The sequence below is a fragment of the Ursus americanus genome, chromosome 7 (assembly GCF_024610735.1).
Source record: "Ursus americanus isolate L20-20 chromosome 7, mUrsAme1.1.p, whole genome shotgun sequence".
Lineage (NCBI taxonomy): Eukaryota > Metazoa > Chordata > Mammalia > Carnivora > Ursidae > Ursus > Ursus americanus.
Window position 1 is genome coordinate 50,545,103 of NC_142133.1, and position 25,455 is coordinate 50,570,557.

Sequence of the window (25,455 nt, forward strand, 5' to 3'; positions counted from 1 at the left end):
TGAATCAAGCAAAATATAATAAGCTGCTTAATCACTCAGTCATCAACCATGTTAAGTAAAACCGAGAGCTAGAGATCTAGGGGTTTTTCCAGATGTAAATGTTCTGCCTCTTCTTAGAGAGTAAAGCAGTCCTGCCCACATTGCCCAAGTCATTTCCCCATGGACACTACCTTCTCAAGGTTCTTCCATGAATGGAGTCTGCTGAATCCCCAAACACTTGGGTCCACAAGAGTCAGAGAATACTTATAACCAAATGAGACTTACGAGTGAGGAGATGTAATATCTGCATGTGTGAAGGGTACAGTTAATTCTGTTCACTTCCACATGTTTAGCCCAAGGGTTAAGGAAGAAATGAATGTGTTCAGACTGCATAACAATAAAGACAGATGTTCTTTATAATGAATAACCACTAGCGTTTTTGAGATGGAGCTAATTCCTGGGCTGACATCAAGAGGTACCTTCATAATTGGTCATATTTTAAGAAGTGCTCTGTCTAGACTTTTACTACTTTTAGGAAGTATTTAAAAAGGGAAATATTCCATAGGGGGAAGAAAGCTCAAATTGGACCTTTTTCATAAATGTCCTCTCTTTAAAAATTCATCTCAGGAGATATAAAGTAAAATCATATTTTATAGCAACAACAAAAAGGGATGGAATGGAATTATGTGGTTTTTACCCCAATAACTCTCATCACGCCTTCAACAGCTGCGAAGATAAAGTAAAGAATCCCAAGTCCGACCACCCGGTGCATGACTGTTCCTAAACGGGGCCTAAATGAGAAAGAGGAAACAGAAAAAAAGAAAAAGAAAAAGCACTGGTAAGTAAAATGCTTCCAAATACAGTAAATGGTCCCATTTCCAACATAGAGAAGTCACTATCTAATCAAATCAACCTGTTCCACCCCTGGCCTCTGCTTCCTTGGTTTTAAGAAACAGCCTATATCCGGGGCACTAACAGGCTCAGGAGAAACAGGCGTCCTTCTCTAGTACTAGGAAGCTGTACTGATGCCCACGAAGCAACATGCTGAAGCCCCCCAGGTGCCAAAGGGTTAGCATAACCAGGTGCTCACTGCAATGGCTGGAAGAGTAGCCTGAGGAAACCTAGGAGGCTAAATGCCAACTTGTAAGTGTCACTGGCAGAAAGAGCAACTTAATTCTTTCATGAACATTAATTAAAAACTGTTCTGGGAGAACTTTTGTTAGAGATAATCCACTGATTTTCTGACTTGGGCAGAAAAAGAATAGGGATATTAATTAGGAGATCGAATTCTATTCCCTTTCTTCTCTCAATGCCCCAAACAAAAGTGTTAACACACTGTAGTTTCCATTCTTTACATCGAAAAGAATTAAAATAACATTTTTGATTCTTTAAAAATATCAATGATTTGGGAAAATGCAAAGACTGTGATTTTTGTGATGAGTAATTTGAAAACAAAACTGAAATTTCATCAAATTTGCATATCATATAGCACAAACATTTCAGCTCAAAACTCTCTTGCCAGAGTAATTAGAAAAAAAACTGATTTTGGAAAAACACTTAATGTAGTCACTTTAAAACAAAATTTAGCTAAAAATTAAACTAATATCCACAACTTATAGTTAAGAGTCTATATCTGATTTAGTTCATCTAAATTCTGACCATTACAGCCCCCTAACTGGAACCTTCCAACAGCCAGAACCGTGAGTGCTCTGAAGTTCGCAACTAGAACTGTGAGGTACAAGATTCCCCACAAGGACTCTGTGTTCTGTATACTGTATTAAGGCCAAAAACAAACAAACCCCCAACACCCTAAAAAGCATTTGAGAAGGAATCTCAATAAATACCCAGCGGAAAAAAGGTTTCCTGGCCAAAATCTTGCTAATTACACCAATCTCAAGCTCACAAGCATACATGCGTGCATTCAGTGTGTATTTACGGAGTGCCTACTATGTGCCAGGGACTCTGCTGGAGCCTTAAGAAGCAGCAGAACACAGGCACAGCTCCTACTCCATGGAAGTCACACCCAAGTGGGGGGAAGAGAAAACAAATCCTAACATATGCATCAAGCGGCGCTAAAAAAGGGGTGAGGGTCAGGGTGACCAAGGGTGTGCACTGCACTGGGAATCCTGACAGCACTAGCCTCCCTGGGAGAGGATGGTGAGTAGAGACAAGAGTGAGGGAGCAAACCACGCCCAGGATCTGGGGGGAAGACGCATAGAGGCAGTGGCCTTTACGGCACTATGAGGAAGTGTCTTTTGTGTTTAAGGAACAGCAACAGCAAGAAAGCCAGCAGGATGGAGCAGGGTGTTCTAAAGGGAGAGTGGCAGGAGGTGAGGTCAGCCATCTAAAAAACCACAGAAAGGAATTGGGTTTACTGAGTGAGATGAGCAGAAAAGTAATGAGATCTTAGTTATGTTTAAAAAGGATCATCTCGGCTACTACTGTGTCTGAAAAGACTGACAGGAGACCAGGGCAGATGCAGGAAAGCAGTTAGGAGTGCAGTGAAGTCATCTAGGGAAAGAAGATGGTGTCTGGACCCAGGGTGGTGGCTGTGGGAGGGAGGGGCGGGTTCGCTCTGGATGTGTCCTGACGTTAGAGCCGAGAAACTGGATGAGTGTGCCCCAGGGATGCGAGTCGCTGGAACAGAGGTCTGGGGCCTGAGCCTGGGGCACTTCAGTGCTGGAGCTCAGGAAGACATAATCCAGCAGGGGTGCTGGGGAGGAGCAGCCAGGGCTCCAAGACTCAAGCTGCCACAGGGCCCGAGCACAAAGGCCGAGCAAGGCCATGTGGTTTGGCAACAGAGGTCCAGGTGATTGACAAGAGTAGTCTCAATGGAGTGGAGGCAAAACCTCACTACGGTATGTTCAGAAGAAAACGAAGGAAGTTGAAGTGGCAAGTACAGACAGCGCATCTGAGAAAAGATGCTGCACAGGGATGAAGAGGAAAGAAGGAGACGCAGAAGAGAGGGCCGGCTGGGATGGAGGGAGGTTTGCTCCGGAAGATGACCGAATGAACAGCATGCTGTGGCAGTGACGCTCCTCGGGAAAACTGACGACCCCGGAGGACACAGAGCCGGCTGCTGGAGCAGCTTCTTTGACACATGAGAGGTAATGGGATCCAGAGCACGAGGGCAGGGGCAGGACTTAAGAATGTGCCTCTCAAGAGGAGGAAAACACTGTATGTGCTCCAGATGGGGGGGGGAATGGTACAGATTTGGTGGCAGGAGTGCACTGAACTCCCTTTTGATGGCTTCCATTTCCTCAGGGAGAAAAGAACCAATATCGGTTAAGATGGATGTGGGTAAGGAGTCTGAGACTGGAGGGGAGAGAAGGGGTAAAATAGTCTTCTGGAGAGTGGGAAAGGGACAATCAATTGGCAAGAAGATGTAGAAACTGCCAGGGGCACTCAGGATTCACTTAAAGTTCTGGGTCATGAAGGGAAATGAGCCTGCACTGTGGTCAGGAAGAGTCTGCTGCTCGGGTATGAGCCTGAGGCGGACAGAAAGCTGGATTTATCAAGAGAGGCTGACAGAAAGGCAGAGGGCTTCAGGTGTACACGGCTGTTCAGCACCCTACAGGATCGATGGAAGATGGCAGGATCGAAAGGCCAGAGGCCACATTAGGGTCAAAGAATGAAATGGGCTAATCTATTAGAAAAAGTAAATGGGAAAAGAGAAGGTGATAGTTGAAAAGTCAATGCTTAACATTTGCAATGATAAAGAGGGTACAGTTAAATACAATAATAAAGTCTACAAAGTGGCAGTGGGAATCAGTAACTGAGGTGAGGGGACAGGTGAGACGAGCCGAGGTGGGGAGGTGAGATCAGGTTACTCACAAGATCACCCACATGGATACTGAAATCACAGGGAATTCTGACACATGAAGTGTTGAGAAAGACAGCGAAGCAAGTACTCGGAGAGTTAAGGGATGAAGGGAGAAATCTGGAACTTGAAAGGCAACTGCAATAAGAAGACAGAGCAGGTGATCCAGACTGAAAGCTTGAGCTTCTGGGAATTGGAGTTTTAAAGAAGAAGGAAGAACAAAAAAAAAAGGGGCAGTGAGGATAAAGAGGACAAGCTCTTCCATGGTCACTCCCAGTGACTCACGGGCATGGGAGAGAAAAGATGGGGCCTGAGAGGGTCTGGAAAAAGTAGGGTCCTCACTGGACGGCCAGGTTTCAATGTGAAATCTGCTGACCTGGTGTTTAGTCCTCTCTCCCTTACAATACTCAAATACAATCGTAAAAGCATAACTTGGGGTGCCTGGGTGGCTTAGTCGGTTGAGCGTCTGACTCTTGATCTCAGCTCAGGTCTTGATCTCGAGGTTGTGAGTTCAAGCCCCACATGGGGCTCCACGCATGGAGCTCCATGCTCCAAAAAAAGCATAACTATGTGTCTAGGAAAGAGAAAATGGTTTGAACTTTAAGAATCATTTAAAATTTTCCTATCCTTAAAGCTGATTACTCATTCATCTAACTATAAAAAGCCACTGGAATTCAAATTCAAGATCTTTATTTGAGGACAGTGTAAAGTGGTCAGTACATGGAAATCCCTTAAAAACAAGTCCTTGCAGGTATTTCCCTATGGGGTTTGTATGATGATACTGAGAAGTGTCCAGTTTCACTGGTCACTTTAAAGGTCACCATAATGTAGATGGGAGGAGTCACAAGACTGGAAGCTCGGTATCTTTCCAACACGCCAGTACTTACTTCACAATGCCGTAGCCCAAGCTCACAATGATCACAAGGAGGCGAGCCAATGTCCTCTTAACCGCAGATATCAACTCCGCAAATATCAATAAACCCTGGGCTGAGGGGAGAAAAGAAAAGAATTCATTCTGTATACATCTAGAGGCCTGCTACCAAAATTCTAAATACGTATCGTCTGTAACCTCATTCGGACCCCAGATGAGCTAGCCATATTTACTTTAAAGGCCATCTAATCCAACCAATGTTTGAAAACCTCAGTGGAGGGGAATTTGTTACTCCTGGAGAATTCACCCCGTATTTGCTAGCTCTATTGGGCACAGCTTGCTTGCATCTATCTAAAAGCTGTCTCCCTCAATTTCCCTCTATTCTTGTTCTTTCCCTTGAGACTACAAAGAACCATATCCCTCTTTCTGTCCTGTAATTATTTGAAAACCATAAGGTCCTCTAGAGTTTTCTTTTTTTCCAGGATGCCATCATCATTTATTCACTTATGCTCCTACTGTGTGGTTATAATAGGAAAAGACACACCATGATCACCGCTCTCATGAAGATTATATTCTGCTGAGGAGAACTGAATAGACAGAACACAGTGTGGTGAGTGCTAGAGGCAATATAGTATCTCCCAGGACTGTGAGGAAGCCAACCTAATCCACATCTGAAGGAGGTAATAGTGGGTTCTCAGAAGAAATAACATCTAAATCAGGATTTGAAGGCCTAGTAAAAATTAACTATTTGGGGAAAATAAAGGGAAAAGCAAAATTAATGGTCCATGAAAAGGCATGGAGGAGAAAAGAGGAAAAGTAAAATATACTGCAAGAAGTCAAAGTTCAGTATGTCTGCAGCAGAGTGTAACGAGGGATGTCAAGAAAAGAGGCGGTGAGAGAGGCAGGGAAAATCACGGAGGGTTTTCAGGCCATGTTATGAGTCTGGATTTTATGCTAAGGGCAGTGGGAAGTCAATGACAGTAAATAAGGGAGTAAAAAAGCAACTGGTAAACTACAGCCCACAGGCCAAATCTGGCCCTACATCTGCCTTTGTAAATAAAGTTTTATTGGAACACATCCATGCCCGTTTGTTTACATGTTGACTGTGGCTGCTTTTGTGCTGCAATGGCAGTTGACCAGTTGAAACAGAGACTGATGGCCCACAAAGCCAAAAATATTTACTATTTGGCTTTGCAAAAGAAGTTTGCTGACTCATGGAATAAAACTGACAGCTTGATTTTATCAAGATTGCTCTACTTAACGGCTTTGAAAGGAACCAGGCTACAGGCAAGGAAAATGCTGAGGCGGCTCTTCCAGAAATCCAGGTAAGAGATGATGAGAGCACAGTGCTGGCAGTGAAGTTGGAGAAAACCGGAAAGACATTCAGAAAACAGTAGTAAGTCCACCTACTTATTCTTGTTTTCAGCTCACAATTCTCCAACTTATCCACAAGGAATCAAAGGAAACCTTGTCAAATGACCTGTAGACAGATGTGGAACTAGAGGGAGAGGAAGAGGGTGGCAGGAAGATGGCACCGAGGTTGACTGGCTCGGCCATCCAATGACAGGAATACCTGGAGGAGTATTAGGTTTGGACTAGAGTGAGTCAAGTACAAGGGCGGGAAAGGTGAGTTCCTTTTCTGCCATACAGAGACTGAGAAGTCTGCAAGGCATTCAGAAGATGGTCAGACCAGCTACTAGGTCTGCAGCTCAGGACAGACATCTGGCCAGGCGGTTAAGCTTCAGGAGGAAAACAATGGATGAACTCTCCAAGACAGAGGAACGTGAAGAGGTTTAGGATGACAAATGGTTAAGGGTGGTGTGTTTTCAAATTCTTTCATGAGCTGCTCGATCTGGACGAATTCCCTCTTGGAAGAAAGTGATTATACAACCTTCCTGGTACAGCTGGACCTGCAAAACAGGAATCTCAATGTCTTCACTGCTAGTCCTCCTGCTGTTACCTAAGGTTGTAGGAGCTGGTGGGAGGCAACCACTCTATAATTGCCTATGTTGAGTTTATTCTTCATCAGCTTCAACCTTTAAATCCTTTAAAAAAGTTTCCCATTTGTATTTTTGCAATTTGTACTTCAACCCCAAGTTCAAGGTCTTGCCTATTAAATTTCACCTCTCCATTCAGGATATCAAAACTCTTTGATCCTTCAAATGACTCCAGGTGAGAAGGGTCCATCTAAAATTATTGTCTATACCCCCAGTATTAACAACTCTGCTAACATCACATCGACCACAAAATTTTAGCAAATGCTCTCCACATATGCATAGGTCTGCAATGAACGTTAGTTGAATAATAAGGATAAACCAGCAACAAGGTCTGAAACCTGTGAGACAGAGGTCATTTAAAACCTTCTAATGCAGTGGTTCTCAATCCTAGATAAACACTAGAATCACATGGGAAGCCTCTCAACAGACCCAATTCTTAGGCCTACGCCAACCAGACTCTCTGGCACTGGTATTGTTCTAAAGTTCTTCAGTAATACTTATGTGCAGCCAGGGATGAGAACCATTGCTCCAGACCAGTGCTATCCAACAGAAGTTTCTGGGATGATGGCAATGTTCTGCACATGTGCTACCCAATAAAGTAATCACTGGCCACGTGTGGCTACTGATGCAGCTAGCACAACTGGGGAAGTGAATGGCTAATTTTACTTAAACAGCCAGATGCGGTTTGTAGATACCACACTGGACAACACAGCTTTATACTGACAAGACTGATGGGCGGTTATGTGCACGAGCCCTTTAGACATGGCTGCACAGCCAGTTGTCAGCTCACATTTCTCCACCTTGTCCACAAGAAACCACAGTAGTCAAATACCTTGAAGAAGTCCAGATATACTAAGTCAAGAAGCACAAAAGAAGTCAATCTGACATGACCTATTCTTAAGGTCCCTGTGTTGGGTCCTAACAATCACCGTTTCCTGTCCCTGCAGTGATTTTTCTAAAGTCTAACCTCCCAGAATCAGTGCTAAGCAAGACAGCCTGGGTTACAGACTTTCTTCACACTTGGGAAAATCAGAAACAGTAGCAGCCATGTGGTCTTCTGGCACCTCTCGTTTTCACAGGACTCCTCGAAGACACTGACAGCAGCCTGCGGTTTCTCTTCCAAGGCTTTCTCGTGTCATCTCAGACAGAAGGCTTAAAGTCCCTGAGGATGGCAAGTGGCCTCTTATCCCTTCATGTTATCTTAGGCTGCTGTTCCTCACTGACGTTCAGGCCACCCACCACCCTCCCTAGACAAGAGATGACCACCACTAAAAGCAAAGGAGCTCAACTCCCTTACTTAATATTCAAGAATGCTCTCCTCCCCAGCCATAAGCAGCAGCCTCACCCATTCTTCACTATTTGGTTCAGAGCGTGCGCGCACACACACACACACATCACTAAAACCTCTCATAGTGGAATAAGATCTCTAATATGCCTCCCTGGATATTTGTCCTTTCTTTCTTCTCTTGAACATAACCTTTTATTTTGGAAAATTACAAACATTCCCCAACATGAAGAAAGCAGTATAGTCAACTCCCCTGTACCCAATACTCAGCTTCAATAATTATCAACATTATGCCTGATCGGTTTCATCTGTATTCCAACTCACTCTTCTTTTTTTTTGGAGTATTACAAAAATAAATAGCAGACATAACCACACCCTATGAAAATCTGTACAAAGATCATTTTAACGGATCACTCAGAAGCACACTCCTGAGTGCTTTCAACCCTTTCGAGCTACCTCCCTTTCCAAAGCTTCGGCAATGCAATTGTACTTTTACTTTTCTGGCCTTTTTGCACACTACCTTCTAGAAATCTGGGGCATACATCGGAGATGCCCAACTTCCTGCCTTCCCCGTGTAAGCCGTGAGGGGCCTCCAATGGTCACGTGAAATTCTCTGTGAGAGTGAGGAGACAGAGAACACCAGACGGCTTACGGGCACCATCCATCCCCGCACTACTGATTTTACTCCCTGGGGTCAAATGTTCCTTCTTTTTTTTGGGGGGGGGGGGGGGAGGAGAAAGGAGAAGAAAGAATAAGGGGAAAACACAGAGAAATATGTTAAAAGGATCAGTAGCACCTAAAGTGCCCCTGCCTGGAACTTGTGTTGTTTTAAGTCAATCACTAGAATGGGAGTTTTCTTTTCCCCAGGAGGAAAGTGAGGGAAAGCAGGGGAACAGAAAATGAGGACAACACATCCACTAGCCTAGATCAGAGCCCCACTTTGACATCCCCTTCTTGGCTCTTGTCCTCTTCATCTCAAATGCGACTGTTCCCAAACCACTGTACAAAGGAGGCCTCCCACAGCTCTGCTCACAAATGCTAGGGGCCTCCTGGATCATACTGCATTTACGGAGAGAGTCACAGCTTACTTGATAGCCCAGTGCTGCTGATGTTCTGATATTCAGAATAAAAAACTGCTTTTTCAAGCATTCCCAGGAAAATAACAGCTGCAATCCAGAACTGAATTCTTAATATATCTTTCCAATAGCAGGCAGACCACATCAGCCAGAGTACGCCATATAAAATATAAATGATGCACATCACCATGTAAAACTGGAGGAAGAAAAGCAGTTTTAGTCAGTTAAGGCTTGTGATCATTTGAAAATGGACATTTCTTCATTCAAGTATCTAATCTTTTATTTTCCTGTCACTCTGGGACCAGAAATGGAGGGTATGCCAAAGCATTAGCCACTAAGGGATTCCACTACCGAATTCTTTAAATTGTTAATGTTTCCAATTAGGATACAAAATTCATTCTTTTTTTTTTTTTTTTAAAGATTTTATTTATTTATTTGACAGAGACAGCCAGCGAGAGAGGGAACACAGCAGGGGGAGTGGGAGAGGAAGAAGCAGGCTCCCAGCGGAGGAGCCCGAAGTGGGACTCGATCCTGGAACACCAGGATCACGCCCTGAGCCGAAGGCAGACACCTTAACGACTGCGCCACCCAGGTGCCCACAAAATTCATTCTTAAAAAAGGAAAAAATGATGAGAAATACTCACAATCATCAAAGGCCAATCTGATGCAGAAATATATCCATGAGGCCCAATCATAGAAAGAGAAACTGGTGAAGATGGGGATAAAGAAAATAAGAATTAAATGACCCATTAATCTTTTCCTGTATTTTTAAATGTAAGCTCATTTCCCAGAAGGCTCTAAGAACACAAACCGAGCTAACAAATGCTGAATTTTTACTTAGCACACACAAAGTATTGGATAATTACTAGTCATTGGCATGTGATCTCATCAAGATACCTTTACTTGTATACATGCCGTTGTCAAACCTCTGCCAAAATCTGATCTTACGCAGACAGCAGAGCAGTACTGGCCTTTGACTGGCCCCATCCTGAGTCACTGACCTCACTGAGGACTCTGTCTTCTTTAATGTAATTTAGGGTAAATTACCGGATTCAAGCATCTAGTTGGGGTTTTTGTCTAAGACAACAATAATAAACAGGGTGCCAAACACAGTACAAAACTTACAGGTCTCAGTAATTGCTCCAGTTACTAACTGGTGGGGTCTTAAAACTCCCTGCTGGAATCAGGGGAAAAGACACGATACCTGGGAAGGTGGGAGGAACGCACTAGCCTAGGTAGCAGAATGGCTCCAATGTCCCTGGCTCTCTTCTCTGGCCCATTATGTCATTTCTGGGAAGAGACCCTACTTCTCACTCTTCTAGAGCAGCCACCTCCACCAGCCTCCCCTGTGGTACACCAGTTCTGTGCCTCCTCTGAAGCAATGCCTATGTCAGCTCAGGACTTTCTGCCTCCTCACTGGACTGGGCAATGCCTGGCTTCACCTCTGTGTCCCTAGTGGATGAATTAGAGCAATTTGCAAATCCGCAGCACCCTCACATGCTCTTGGCTACTACTGGTCCAGCAGACACTCACTCTGGAAAATGACAGCCAAAGCAAGTCTAAGATCTCTGAAAGCATTCATTCTCTTAAAAATTGCCTTTTGTAAGCCCACTCTTGCATTGGGCACTAGGAACCATATAGCTTAATGAGACACACAGGGCCTACCTTGGGGGCCTAGGGGGTGCGCAGGGAGCTCACAGACCCACAGAAACCACAGTTGGCAGATAGGCTACTTCTACTCCTAAGCTACAGACAGATGCTTTAAAATAAATTTAAACCCTTGATAATGGCCATTTTCATGAGACAGAATATAATCTACTTCAAATACAATTAAAATGTTGCCTACTCATTTCTATATTAGAAAATTCTTTTTTAAATCTGAAAGGATGAAGAATTTTATATCCCACTATAGTTTGAAATTTTAAAAATTTACCTTAATTTTAAATTTCCAATCCATTAAAAAATAAATATTACAGATAAGATAAGCATACAGTTTTAAGTCCCCCAGATAAACAGATTATTTATTTTTGTGATTAACAGAAGTTAATTTTTGAAATTAACTAATCTACATTCAGAAAATATAGATTTGGGTCAACGACAAAAAAACAGAACACAGTAAATGCAGACAGCAAACATGCGTGCAGTTTAACTATACCATTCAAATTCCATCTTGCATCTGTTTTTTCCGTTTTAATAGAAACAATAAAGATATGAAACCCATCTCTCTGTGTTCTGGCTACAACATCCTGAAACAGGAAAAAAAAAATACCCTTTATGTTATTTTTAAAAACTGCTGTATAAGCTATAGTTAAAAAATTGTTCACCACATTGTAAAACAACTTTTAGTAATTGAATTGGGTTACTTTTTACCGTTTTAAAACAATGAAAAGAAATGGTAGGCAGTGGAAGGATAGTGGATTATGGAAGGATTTCGCCCATTTTCCCCCCATGGTCCTCTCAGACCCAAAGCAATGAAGGAAGAAAAAAGCTTTTTCTACTGTTCAGTTTTTCCTCTTTTAATATTTTTAAAGGATCTCCCCCAAATGCTATCATTCTATGTTTTACTTAATAATACCATTCAAAGATTTTTTCTAATATTACTCTTTCCGTATTTTACCCTAATATCAAGCATTCACTTGTTAAATTTGGGTGTCTTAAATTGAACTGGGGGAGTAAGAAGTCAGGTAACACTGTTAGAAAGACTGTACAGATTCAGTACATAGGTTTAATTACTGAAATTCCTTAAGATTTATGCTACTAGCAGTCCTGCTGGGAACGAAATTACCCACTGTAATGCCTAGAAATGCTCAATGCCCCACATAACCGGATCCAACTTTTCACATTCATCCTTCCAGAATATTTCCTATCCTTCCCTTTCATTTCCTACTCCTGCTACCTGCAACAGAGTCTGTGCTCGTTTGTCCCAGCCACTCCAGAGTGGATTGCCTTTCCACTATGAAACTCCTCTTTAAGATCACCGAAAAACTTAAGGAACATGAAGAGTCAATGGCATAAAAGGAAATGTTAAGCCCTCCTAAACCCACCTTCAGTCCCTACACTCAACTGCTTCCAACCCTTTCCACGTCTTGGTCTTCTGACTTGTAGGAATTCCTCCAAATACCAAATTCTCTCTCCCCTGGTGCTATGTTCATGGTTTTTATTTCTATACATCCTTAATGATGATCCAGACCAGCCCACTGTTACGCTAGGCATTTGAAAGAAAGGCTGCAAAGAAGTTAACCTTAAATTACAACTTCAAAGGAATTTTTAAACAAAGTCAGAAATAAGTATATACAAAATTCATATAGACACACATAAAAAATATACTATTTGAAATAATGCTTCTTTTTTCTTCCCTGCTTCTAATCACCCTACTGTATATTGCTCTCCAAGTATCTGTCCATCGCAGACTCTTCTCAGGCTTACCAGAACTTGTATACATTTGATTTAAAGACAAATAAAATGACTTACTGTTGATCTTTCCTGGTTTGAAACATTTCTGGTATTTATAATTAGTTCCTTATTCTGGAGAAAAAGAATAAAATAATTCCATTTTATATTGGTGCGTTTCTATGGGGGAAAACTGCTTAAACAATTAAGAAAAGAATGTTTTGAAAAAAGTAAAGAATCAGAGAACACATCCCTAGTAACCCAAACATGAGTAACAAAATCCTACTTTTGAAAAATTACTTTTTAAATCAGGATAGTGGTTACCTTGGTGGGGAAAGTATTAGGAACCAAAAGGTGGGAGGTGGGGGTGGGGGGTGGGGAGTTTTAGGTGCTAAAATATTTTGTCCTTGATCTGGATCTATATTGATGTGTTCGGGTTCTGAAAATTCATCAAGCCATACGCCTCTGATACTTACGCTTTATGTTTATTACACTTCAACACAAATTTTAAAAACATCTTTATTATTTTCACTGAAGACATATTTTCATTTCAGAATTTACAGAATAAAAATGTAAGTTACAATGACCCATAGTCACAACCCATGGATGACTGCTGTTAACATTTCAGAATCAAATCTTCCAGGCTGGGAGGAAGTAAGTGCATAAGAGAGGAGAGAGTGTTCAAGTAGGTTAGATGCTGATAAGTCAAGTAAACTGACAGACCTTTAGTACCAGAAACCTTGACTAGCTGTTCTGATGGAATGATGGGGGCAAAGGTCTCACTGGAGTAGATAGAAGAGAGAATGACAGAGGAACTGACAGCAGACCAGGACAAGGTTGATGAAAGGGTTCTTTTTTAAGGGTGTTTCTGTAAAGGGTACAATGAAATGGAGTAGCGGTGCCAGGATCTTGCTTGTTACATACTATTACACATACAAAAGAACTGCACCAGACATTAACAAATTAAGCACCTTTCTTTATCAAAATACTGATAAAATAGAATTTAAGTTAATACTTGTATTCACTGAGAGTAAAGTACATTCTATTTTGACATGGCAAGACAGATACTCACAGTCAGCGAGGGAAAAACCTGTAAGTCACTGTTGCAATCTAAGTTTTCATATTTTGTTGTCCAACATTCACCGTTCTTTAAATAATGGCCACAAACGTCTTCATCAACACTCAGATCCTGTGTCTGTGACAGCTCCTCCTGCCCAAGGTAAAATTCGATGTTATAATTTATCTCCACACTTCTTATTCAAGAAGATAAACAAAACTTCGCATATAAATGGTATCAAAGATTCATTCAGTTTGGAGCACTTGAAAACATGCAGAACAAAATACCAAAAAGAAAAATGTTTTGGATATCATTTTAAGTATGACAAGGTCATCATAACATGTTAGCCACTCCAAGGCGCTCAGATACAATAACACATAATACAAGTATAACCTTAGAGGAAGAAAAGTGACTAAGGTATATTACCACAGGAAATGGTTCATAGAGAAATAAAAAATACTTTGTCCTGAGGCTACTTTCATTTTATGCCATGTACGAAAAATTTTACCGAGAAAGAAAAGCGGCATTTAACTACAAGAAAAGCTAAACCAAAGACAGATTAATAAAACTAGGCTTCTAATGGTGGCTTCCAGTCATCAAGAAAAGGTCAAGCTGGCTTCTCCTGGCCAAACAGGAGACAATTTGAGCAAAATAAATAAAAAACCAGTAAGAGATTATAACCCATGTAACAAAGTAAAAATCAATGCATCTATGCTGATGATTGCTCAGCTGAATAATTAACAGGTAAGATAAGAGGCAAAGAGAGAGCTCATCCTGATGGCAGAATGTTAACAAAGCAGAAGAAAAGACGGAATTAGAAAATCACCATTTAGCAATCATCAGAGCAGTAACTGATTCATTAGGCAAGAATCAAAAGATATTAAAACAAGCATTGATGAAAAATCAGGATATTCACATACAAATACAAAGTATTTCCTCACAAATTATTGTTAACAACGAAGAGAAAAGTAGTAACTTTATAGTGGAGAAGCCTGGTAGAAACTTCCTTAACCAACTGATCAAAGTTAGCATTACCAAAAATGGAACAAACCAGAACTCTCCAGTATGCTTGCCAAAAACATAACCTGAACCAAATCATGAGGAAATATCAGAAATATTGGGGGGCGCCTGGGTGGCACAGCGGTTAAGAGTCTGTCTTCGGCTCAGGGCGTGATCCCGGCGTTATGGGATCGAGCCCCACATCAGGCTCCTCCTCTATGAGCCTGCTTCTTCCTCTCCCACTCCCCTCGCTTGTGTTCCCTCTCTCACTGGCTGTCTCTATCTCTGTCAAATAAATAAATAAAATCTTAAAAAAAAAAAAAGAAATATTGGAATTGAGGGACATTTTATAAAAACAAATGGCTGTACGCCCCAAATATATCAATGTCAGGAAAGACAGAAAAAAAAAAGCTGCAGAAATGCAGTGTGATCTTGGATCAGGAAAACAATAAAAAACTGCTAAAAAGGATGTTTGGGGGACATTGGCAAAACTTTAAAAGATCTGTTTGTTAGGGGTGCCTGGGTGGCTCAGTTGGTTAAGCATCTGCCTTTGGCTCAGGTCATGATCCCAGGACCCTGGGGCCCTGGGATTGAGTCCCACATTGGACTCCATGCTCGGCAGGGAGACTGCTTCTCCCTTGGCCTGCTGCTCCCCTTGCTTGTTCTTGCTCTCTCCCTGTCTCTCACAAATAAATAAATAAAATCTTAAAAAAAAAAAAGTCTGTCTACTAGATAACAGTTTTGTATCAATGTTAAATTTCCTCAAGTTTATCACTGTGTAATCTAAGTGAGTATCTTTGTTCTTAAGAAACACACACTGAAGTATATAGCGTGAAGGGGCAAAATATTTGGGGATAAAGTCACAAAGGCAGTATTTGAGGAAAATGGCACCTTTCATCCCATATGGAAAGATAATACAGATAAGAATATGGAAACCCACGCATCATTCAAGCTAGGAGCCCACAAGGAAATGGCTGTGAGCAACTATCAGAACTGTCAAAATACACACTTTGCTGAGGGACACGGGAGCCCAGTGGACACCCCAGGGGCAAGAGAAAGCCTAGCCTGACCTTTTTCCTCCTCTCACATGCTCCCTCTCCTTTCCCTGGGGGTCTCCTTTCCTCTCCTCACCTCTCTGAGATCTGCTTCTACTCACTAAAGCTACTTGGCCTCCCTAAAGTTCTAGGTGCCCTATAACTAATTTTTTGAATGAAGTAAAACTTTTACATTTCTTCCTTAAACTACGTTGATTTTTATTTGTATGTGACCCACAACCCCTTTATTGATGGTTTCTACATGTCTGACTTAAATATTTATTAACATTTTTCATAAGACAAAAGGAAACTAAAAGATGTTTCCTTCCCAGAACGCATATACTTTGATATAATTAAAGCATTTCTTGCCAAAGTCCCAAAATAAATCTGTGGTACTTTTAAAACTACAATCTATATTTCTGGCCTCCTCACCTAATGAGCTAATAAATCTTTATACTCATAATTTTTCCTTCATAGCTTTTTATACATTAAAAAGTTGCATTTTACTTACCTCCAGCTTAGAATATTCATTTTGACAGGTATAATGGTTCAAATACCACTCTATGGTAAACTTCACAGGCCCAGAGCAACTGAATGACTTAACTGTTTAGAAAAAGAAAGTCTCATTTATAGTCATCATATATATACTCCAATATAAGCTTAAGGTTTTGAGAATGCAATTTAAAATAGGCTACTTTAATGAAACAGTGAATAAAATATTACCTAATTTCTCCCAAAAGTCACTGCAAAATGAGATAAATTCATTAAATTAAATTATTATAGTTAACCAAAAGTTGCTATATTACTATTCATTTAATCTCTGTATTAAATCTAGAGTTAAAAAACAACTGATTAGCCAAATATGTTTCACTGCTTACTCTAAAGTCACTCTAAACTGTTCTCTTCACTGACTTATCCATTCAAAAAATACTGAGTGAGCATCCCTTGTGTGTCAGAAAGAGACATAATGGTAAACTGAAACAATCCCTGTCCTTGATATAAGAGGTACTGGAGAGAGGAGGGTTAACAATTAAACAGGCACCTTTGATAGAGTTAGGGTCTGAGAACAGGGAGTCAAGGGGAGCCCTGGGCAGGGCACCTAACATAGTCTAGAAGAGCATGAAGAAGGAGTACCAATAGGCTTACTAGAGGAGAAGGCCTTTAACGTGAAGAGCAGGAATTAGCTAGGTGATGAGGAGAGTGGAACAGTATATGCAAACGTCCATGACCCTCTGAAAATAGTTTGCTATGGTCAGAACACAGATTAGGGAAAGGGGGAAGAGCTGAAGCTGGGTAAAAGTGCTGGAGAAAAGTCATAAGGGGTACTATGCTCTGCTAAGGAGTATTCCTTTATTTTGAATATTACAAAGCACTACTATATGTTTCAGGCAGGAGGGTAACATGATTAGACAGACTGAAAAGGATTAAGTCTAGAATTAGAAAAAGCTCTTTTGGGAGTGTTATCACAACATGGCAGTTGGCTTCCCCTAGAGTAGGTCATCAGAGAGAGAGAGAGAGAGAGCGCAAAGAAGAAGCCACAGTATCTTTGATGACTTAGTTTCAGAAGTGATATGCCATTAGTTCTGTCACATTCTCTTGGTCAGACCAACCTTGATATAATATGGTAGGGGACTACATAAAGTCATGAAAACCAGGAGGCAGGGATCACTGTGAGCCATCTTGAAGACTGGTAACCAGAGGGAACCCAACCTGAAGCTAAGACTGGTAGAATTTCTGGGGGAGAACACCCAAGAGTTGGGAGCTGCCTAGAGAAAAAGTAAACGAAATCTGGACAGGGATATCATTGAGCCTGTCTGCATAGCACCCAGCCCCTGCGTAGAAAGAAGTCCAATGATTCTCAGAGGTTACACAGGGCTGGGAATTAGTTGAGTTTCCACTAACCAGAGTGGAAAGGCCTCATTAAATATACCAAGCACTGGGGAGAAATGTAGCAGGGTCACACCTTAGAAGTGGTGCTAAGTTAGCCCTACAGTAAAGCTACTCCACATCCACCCTAAAAGAAATTAAACATAAAACTGGAAAGGATCAAACTGACCCAAAAGAAACTCCTGTCTGCCAGAACAAAATTGTTAAAGCAATACAACATATTTTAGCACTTAAAAATGTAACAGTCATGGGGCGCCTGAGTGGCTCAGTCAGTTAAGGATCTGCCTTGGGCTCAGGTCACGATCCCAGATTACTGAGATTAAGCCCCTCGTCAGGCTTCCTGCTCAGTGGGGAGTCTACTTCTCCCTCTCCCCCCCCCCCCACTTGTGCTCTCTCACTCTTTCAAATAAACAAAATCTAAAAAAAAAAAAAAAAGTAACATTCATGACTTCCACCATCCAAACAAAAGCTAGATATAAAAAGCAGAAAAAGTTGATTCATAATCATGATAGATTAGCCATTATGACAAAGGTGGAAATGACAAAGATGATTAGCAAAGAATATTAAAACAGCTATTATAAATATTTTCCACATGCTCAATGATGTAAAGGAAAATATGAAAATACTGAGGAGGGAAAGAAGATATTTGAAAAAAGGAACCAAACTTCTAGAGATTAAAAAAATACAATATTCAAGTAAATTCATTGTATGAGATTAATAGAGATTAAATGAAATTAAATACTGGACAAGAAAAGATCACTGAACTTGAAGACAAAGCAATAGAAAGATCCAAAATGAAGCACAGAAAGAGACTGAAAAAAATTAACAAAGCCTCAGTGACCTGTGAGGCAATATTAAGCGGTCTAACATAAGGGCAAATGGACTCCCAGAAGGGAAGGACAGAGAAGTGGAGAGAGTATCTAAATCCACGATCAATGTAAGAGATGAGATTTTTTTCAGTGTAGCTATATAGTTGTTCCAGCATCATTTATTGAAAAGACTATCTTCTCTCTAAAGAACTACCTTGGCACCTTTACTGAAAATCAACTGACTTTACAACATGTGGGTTTATTTCTGTGCTCTCTGATCTGTCTCATTGTTCTGTACGTCTACCTTTACACCAATACCACACTGTTAGGATTACTGTACCTTTACGTTAAGTTTTGAAATCAGATAGAAGTCTTTCAACTTTGTTCTTTTTTAAAAATTGCTTTGGCTAATCTAGGTTTTATTGTTATTTGTATATAAATTTTAGAAATAGCTATTCAATTTCTACATTAAAGTCAGCTTGGATTTTGACAGAGATTAACTGAATTTATAGAACAATCTGGGGAAAACTGACAGTATAATGTTAATAGATTTTTCATAGATGCCTTTACCAGCTTGAGGAAGTCTCCTTCTATTTCTAGTTTTAGAATTCTAAGAGTTTTTATGGGTGTTGTGTTTTTTCCAAATGCTTTTCTGTACATATTGAGACGATCATATAGTGTATTTCTTTTATTCTGTTTATACAGTGAATTACACTGAGAGATTTTCGGCAGTGATTCCACAAGCCTGCATCATGAACGGGGTAGCAAAAGAGGGGTCACCTATATGAAAGCCAGATGCCTGATCCACCACACGGCATGGACACATATCCAAGGGACTAATTCTTGGCTTTGCAGGCACTAAAATCTGGTTCTGTGAGAACACAGAGCCTCAGTCTCACTCCTTCACCGCACCACCAGTAACAGTAAAGTGGTTGTGTAATGATTAACTCTCTCCCTTCACATGCCTTCCTGGATACCCAACGGTGATGAAGGTTACCCGATGAGCGTGGCACCAGAACGAGGCAGCGCGGGATGCTGCATCTACACCTGCTAGTGACAGGTCATAACCACAGTCGTAGTTCAAAAACACTTCTCTCCCATCGGTGCTGCTAGACCTCTGCTTTAACCTGACTAACCACTGTATTTTTTTATGCCTTTGCTTCTAACTCCCTTCTGAGGCCTCATTCTTTCTTTAGATATGTTAGTACCACTGTCTTGAGTGTGGTCTACTCTTAGCTGATCGCAAACACTACATATTGATTTTTTAAAACAAATTATGTGTTTCACTGGTACATATCACTTTTTTCCTCCATTTAACTTTTTTTGTCTGCACCTCCTAAATCCTACCTGTCTAGACACTGAGATTTGAATTCATTAAAGCAAACAGATGCCAATTTTTTTCCTCACCTACTTCGGACTTCAATTTCTTCTTATCAAGTTCTTATCACCACTGACGATCTATGATATCAATGAGCTGCTTTGAACCATCTCTGCTTTCTAGCTCATAGTTGGCCATCTTCCCTCACCAAAGACCCACATATGACAGAATCACCCAATAAGATTTGAACATGATGTGATAGAGAAAAGGGGCATGGCTTTGGACTCCCAGGAAGCCAATTTAATCTACCCAACAAAAAAACTATTCCTTTATCCCAAAACTTTAACCCTGGCAACCAACTTACCTAGTCAAGTTACTGGAAACACTGAGAGGAATTAGATTACAGTACATATGATTTGCTGCATACCCATTAAAAATATTAAAAACCTCAAGATCTATGACTTGGTAGTTCTTACACACCAGTATTTAAAGTCCTAATTAAAATGTTAGTGTCTAGGGGTGCCTGGGTGGCTCGGCCTTTGGCTTGGGTCATGATTCCAGGGTCCTGGGATCAATCCTCACGTTGGGCTCTCTGCTCGGCAGGAGCCTGCTTCTCCCTCTCCCTCCCGCTCCCCCTGCTTATACTCTCTCTCTGTCAAATAAATAAATGAAATCTTTAAAAATAATAAAATAAAATAAAATGTTTGTGTCTAGTAATTTTTACTGTAGTCTACGATCATGTGTATATTTATAAAAGTTTCAGGGGCATAAAGGCTTTACCATAATCATGACATCTCATATATTCATAAAAGGAATTTATCTAGTTTTGAAAGCTGGGATTCAGAGTAAAATTTCACAGAAGTGAAATACTTTTTTTGTTGAAGCCTACTTTATTATACTTTAATTATAATTTTTGAAGAATGATTCATATTACATTTTTTGAGATAGGATCAGAAAAATCCATTCTTGAAAATAACCAAGGCCTGACCCAAACAAAAGAAACCCTGAAAATGTTAGAACCACTTAAAAACAAAACGTTTGCATAGTTTAAAATATGTTATATTAGTTTTATTAATATATCAGTTTATATTACATTACATGATATTATTCATTTATAATATACTGTTGTTAGTATATTAATTTATTGTACTTACCAGAAAATCTGATTTCAGTAGAGTTAAACATAGTCTTTCTAAATATCAAAGGTCCTGATTTCTAAAATGAAACACAAGAAAATACAGAAAGATCTAGTTAAAAATTTTTTTTCTCTATTTAGGAGTACAGTTTTACCTTTGAAAATACACAGTTCTAACCCTTGCACTCCTGTGACCAGAGTGATTATTATTTAAAAATGCAAATCTGGTCCCATCACCCACTTGCTTAAAATCTTGTCCCACGTGTCTACTCTCTAAGAGGATCCGGAATGCCCTTGCTTCCAGTGTCTCAGCCTGGGACCAGCAACACACAGGAGGTAAGGGCTGCTGCCATGTACCATTATTGCTGCTCAGGCAGGGGACCTATCTATGTATTTGCAGTTGCTTTCTCGATATCTCTTCGAATGTACTTTATGGTTTTCCACTATGTATTTATAACAGACCAATTCTTACTGCCACTCACAGGCCCCTGCATGATCAAGGCCTGCCCACCTCTCAGCACCTTTCTCTCAGAGCTTTGAAAGCAGGGTATTCCTTCTGGCTCTCAGGACCTTAGTAGTCAACCTGAAAACTTACTTAAAAACCCTTCCCTGTCACTCTTTATTCACCTTGTTAATGACTTCTTACACTTCTCAGCCCAGTTCAAGAGCCCCTTCCTCAGGAAGTCTTACACCAGGTGCCACACCAGGCCAAGCCCTCCCTTACACAGTCTCTAGGACCCATCCTTCATGTCCCTTTCCACAATTAAAATGAAATAATCCATTACTTAGTTATTTAATGTCTTCCCTCACCAAGAATAAAAACGACGTGAGATGGGACTGTGTTCAATGAACAAGTGGTTAGAAATGAAAAACACAGATGACAGGCAGCTCTTTCTTGGTAACCTTCCACCCCAACACAGTTTCAACAATAACAACAAATCCCCCAGCCCAGACCCCTCTTCTGACCCCCGGATCCACGTACCCAACTGCCTTAAGGTCATATCCATCCTAGAGGACAGACATTTCACAGTAACCTGTCCTAAAGCAGATACATTCCTCTCTGCTCCTCCCCAACTCTTTCTACACTACCCATGCTGGTTGCAGGTGATGCCATCTTCAGTCACCCCAGACTTGGCTCCTTCCAGCCCTCAGCTCTATCACTAATCTCCAAGGCATGCCTACTTAATCTTACAAACACTTCCCAAATGTAGTTCTTCCTCTCCATCCCTGCCACCACATTTCCACTTCAGGCTCTCAACATTTTCTCCCTCCCGCTCTGCAATAACCTAACTGGAAATTCTGCCACCAGATCTGAGCCTATAATTCATTCTTAGACAGCAGCCACAGTGATTGGTACTTATGTCTAAAATCCTTCAATGGCTCTCCTTCATTCACACCCAAAATTTGTTACTGGTGGCCTACGTGAACCTATAAATGGGGTTTGTTTGGCTAACACGGGAACTTTTAAAAATGTTTTGAATTAGTTGACATGATAAAAACATGGATTCTGGTCTTCACTTTAAAAAAGAGACTTGGCAATCCTGTGTTTACATTGCCATGTAAGAGCCACCAACTGGAGCCGAATGGCAGCTGCCCTCTTCAGAAGGAGCACGTAATCTATAGGACACAGCTCTCCCAGCACCCTGACTCTAGCTCACTTCATCAATGACATCACTGGCCTCAGACCCTAAGGGTCCTGGAGTTCAGACTCCTGGCCACAGGTTCAGGGCCAAGCTGTGGGAGCCTTAGGGTAGCCTGAGTCCCCTTTAACACTCCTACCAGAACCTCATTCAGCAGAAACACTAAGAATTTCCTGCATTGCTCCTTTTAAACTCCCTCCTTCTTCTTCATCCAGGTAACATCAACTCAGCCTTAAAGACCCAACCAGACACCAACTCTAGAGAGCAGAGTGAGGTGACCCCCTAGTGCTCCACTAATATTCCAAGGATGCTGCCGAGTATATAACTACTCATGAATCTGTTGTCTCTACTACTATGTGAGCTTCTTGAGAGAAGGGACTATTGTCTAAATTCATCTTTGCAACAGCAATGGCCAGTCTAGCACATTGTGCACAGCAGGTGCTCAAACTATTTGTTGACCTTTACAATCAAAAGAAGCATTTCTTGATACATTTGCAGTACAAATAAATGAAAGCTTCCATCTCTTGTCTTATTCTTAAGGGCAAATTCTAACAACTTGAAATGGGGTGAAAATCAGCATATTCTCTGCAAAGAAGGGCTTTATGGACTGCTACTGATCTGAGGTAGGTAGGACCCAAGGAAAAATTTACCTTCTTTATGCAGGAAGCAAAGTTATTCTTTCTCCAGGGCCTTTGGAATTTCACCATCCAAAGTATAGCTGGCAAAGACCTTTACAGATATGGTCAAGTAGTTTAACAATCTGTGCACAGCTCATTCACTTCCAGTACTGTTTACTCTGACTTAGTTTATGATATTGCCATTCACTAAAGAAGCAACATGAAACCACAAGTGTGGTTCTCTGAGTTTTGCTTTTTACTGTTCAGAGAAATTCAATAATAGAGATGTGCATGCTATATCGCTGACATATATAATGGGACACCAACCCAGAAGAATCTGGGAAGAAACGGTGGCATCGGGTCTTAAAAATTCAGAAAGAGACCTAGTTTCCTTCCTGTGTAGTTTCTACGCTGTAGGAAGTATTTGCAGCCTCTAGTACTAAATTTTTCTGATCGAGTAAATCAAAATATAAGTTTTCCCTTTAGGGCTCAAACATCATTTTAATGCATGTGGAAATTATTCATCTTAGAGCAGAGATGGATGAAGCATCTGACTAGAAAAGCAAGGGATAAGGCCTCTTCCCGATTTCCTGTCCCTCTTTAGCAAGACTTTCCAAAATTCCACTCCTGCATCGCTCCTACATCATCTCATGTGACTACTGGATGCCAAGTTCTCAAATGGCCTGCGCTGGAAAGGAAGTTTGCACACACTCATGCCTCCAGACTAGCCTTTCAAACACTCCTTAATCTCCCATCCCACCTCATCTCCGCACACACATTCCCGGAACTGTGACAGGAGCCCTAGAGAAATTTCAGGAACCCCAGAAGAGCGAAAGAGAAGTGGGGTGGCTGTCACACGTTTTCTCCTCATTTAAAGAAAAAACCGAAAGCGGCACACGCGCTTTTAAGTTTATGTTGAATGAAGTCTAGTTAAGTCCTTTCCAAAGTGGCCTCATGGGTGTGGCCCTGCGGCTGCACCCGGACCCAAGGTGGGGTCAAATGGCAAAGATGCCGGCCCGAGCGAGTGCCAAGGGATCCGGGGCTCGGGTCTGAATAAACAAGAACTTGAACGAGTCAGAGCGCGTCAGAGCACAGCGAGGGGCCAGGACCTCGGGAAAGGCGATCCTTAGGAACAGTACCAGCGCTCAGAAGGGAGAGCCGTCCCCATGCACAAGCTTCTGACTGTGATCTTCCCCACAGCCCAGGTCGGGCCGGAGGATGGGGCTCTCCTCGTCCATAACAGACGAAAGGCTCAGGGAGCATATCACGGAGCCGGAGCAGGCCCAGCAAAGCCCAGATGAACAAGTCCCGGGCCGGGCCCGACTCCGGGCCCGGGGGTCGGGGCGAGCTCCGCGAGGACCCTGAGGGCCCGAGACGCGCCACGCCTCGGTCTCCACACTCCACTTACGTCGTTGACTGTCGCTGCCCAGAGCCCGAGCTCCGGGACGGCGCCCACAGCCGCCGGGGCCCAGCACAGGAGGCAGAGGGCGACGCGAAGTAGCGAGGCCCCGGCAGGAAGGCGGGGGCCGGGCTGGAGCCGGACCCCGATGCGGCAGGCGGCGGCCATCTTGACACGGAAGCCGCACCTGGCGCTCCAAGGCGCCCGCCACGCCCCGGGTCCGCACCTGGTGCAGCTCCGCCCCCGGAAGGCGGGTTCGGGTCGGGTGGTGTGGTTCCGACTGGGAGGTAGACGAGGGGTTTGGGCTTCGGCGAGGCCGCGCGGTTTGGGCCCGGGGAAGCGAGGCTGAGGCCCGGGGCCAGGCGTGGAGCTAAAGAAGCTAGAGCGTGGCTAGGAGGGGGTGGGCTGGTCAGAGCGTGGAGGCGGGCCTCGAGGCCGGACCGGAGTGGGGAAGCGGAGCCCGGAGAAGAGATGCGGACGGGGCCAGATTTGGGGCGTGGCCAGGTTTGGGGCGTGGCCGGGCGGGGAGGTGGGACTCAGGGCCGGGCCCGAGTGTGGAGGCGGGGCCGCTGGGGTAGGCGGGGGTGTGGGCGGGACCATACTGGGGCGGGGACGGGCTGGGAGGCGGGGCCGGCCTGAGGCCGAAAACTCAAGTCCCAGGTTTCACTGTGGTTGTGGTCCGACGCTTAGTGGAGAGTATGGGATGGTTTCGTGTCAAAGTTCTGCTCCTTGTGTCTCAATTCCTTGCATCCTCTGCACGTGCCCCTACCCCAGTCCTCTCAGCTCAAGGGAAACAAACTGTTCTCTAAATTCATGGAAAGTGGTCTGGAAAGTCCTTTGAGGTCAGGGTCAGCTGAACCCAAGGCACTGTGTTGTAAGTATAACGTCGGTGGCACAGTTAGTAATTTTAAGACAAATAAAGCCTCCTGGTTACTTAAAGCTGAAAGGGGCAGGGCTTACATCTGTCTTATTGTGTGCTTTGCCCAGCATTTTCGTCTGTGAAAGCTTGCTGTTAAAGAGAACTATTTTATTATCAAATGTAAGTAATGTCCAGAGGAAGAATACACTCCTGGATTAATAGTGTTATAACGTAAAATGGGATTGATTTATAGTCAAGAGGCTCTCTCTGCCTTATCAGTCAC

General features: G+C 42.4%; 1 protein-coding gene across 2 annotated transcripts in view; it reads right to left on the minus strand.

Annotated features, from left to right (window-relative positions):
• TMEM87B (transmembrane protein 87B) overlaps positions 1 to 24,781 on the minus strand; it is a 47,442-nt gene extending 22,661 nt beyond the window's left edge. Inside the window, exons 1-10 of one of the 2 annotated variants that reach the window (XM_087863671.1) lie at positions 24,323 to 24,781; positions 20,677 to 20,737; positions 16,020 to 16,111; positions 13,491 to 13,628; positions 12,500 to 12,553; positions 11,184 to 11,274; positions 9,673 to 9,734; positions 9,041 to 9,224; positions 4,687 to 4,786; positions 677 to 770 (exon numbers count right to left, since the gene is read on the minus strand). In XM_087863671.1, coding sequence (XP_087719797.1) covers positions 677 to 770; positions 4,687 to 4,786; positions 9,041 to 9,224; positions 9,673 to 9,734; positions 11,184 to 11,274; positions 12,500 to 12,553; positions 13,491 to 13,628; positions 16,020 to 16,111; positions 20,677 to 20,737; positions 24,323 to 24,481 — 1,035 coding nt within the window. In that variant the 5' untranslated portion in view covers positions 24,482 to 24,781. The remainder of the gene's footprint in view (positions 1 to 676; positions 771 to 4,686; positions 4,787 to 9,040; positions 9,225 to 9,672; positions 9,735 to 11,183; positions 11,275 to 12,499; positions 12,554 to 13,490; positions 13,629 to 16,019; positions 16,112 to 20,676; positions 20,738 to 24,322) is intronic. The other variant, XM_087863670.1, reaches the window with a different exon arrangement.
• Positions 24,782 to 25,455: the final 674 nt, after the last annotated feature.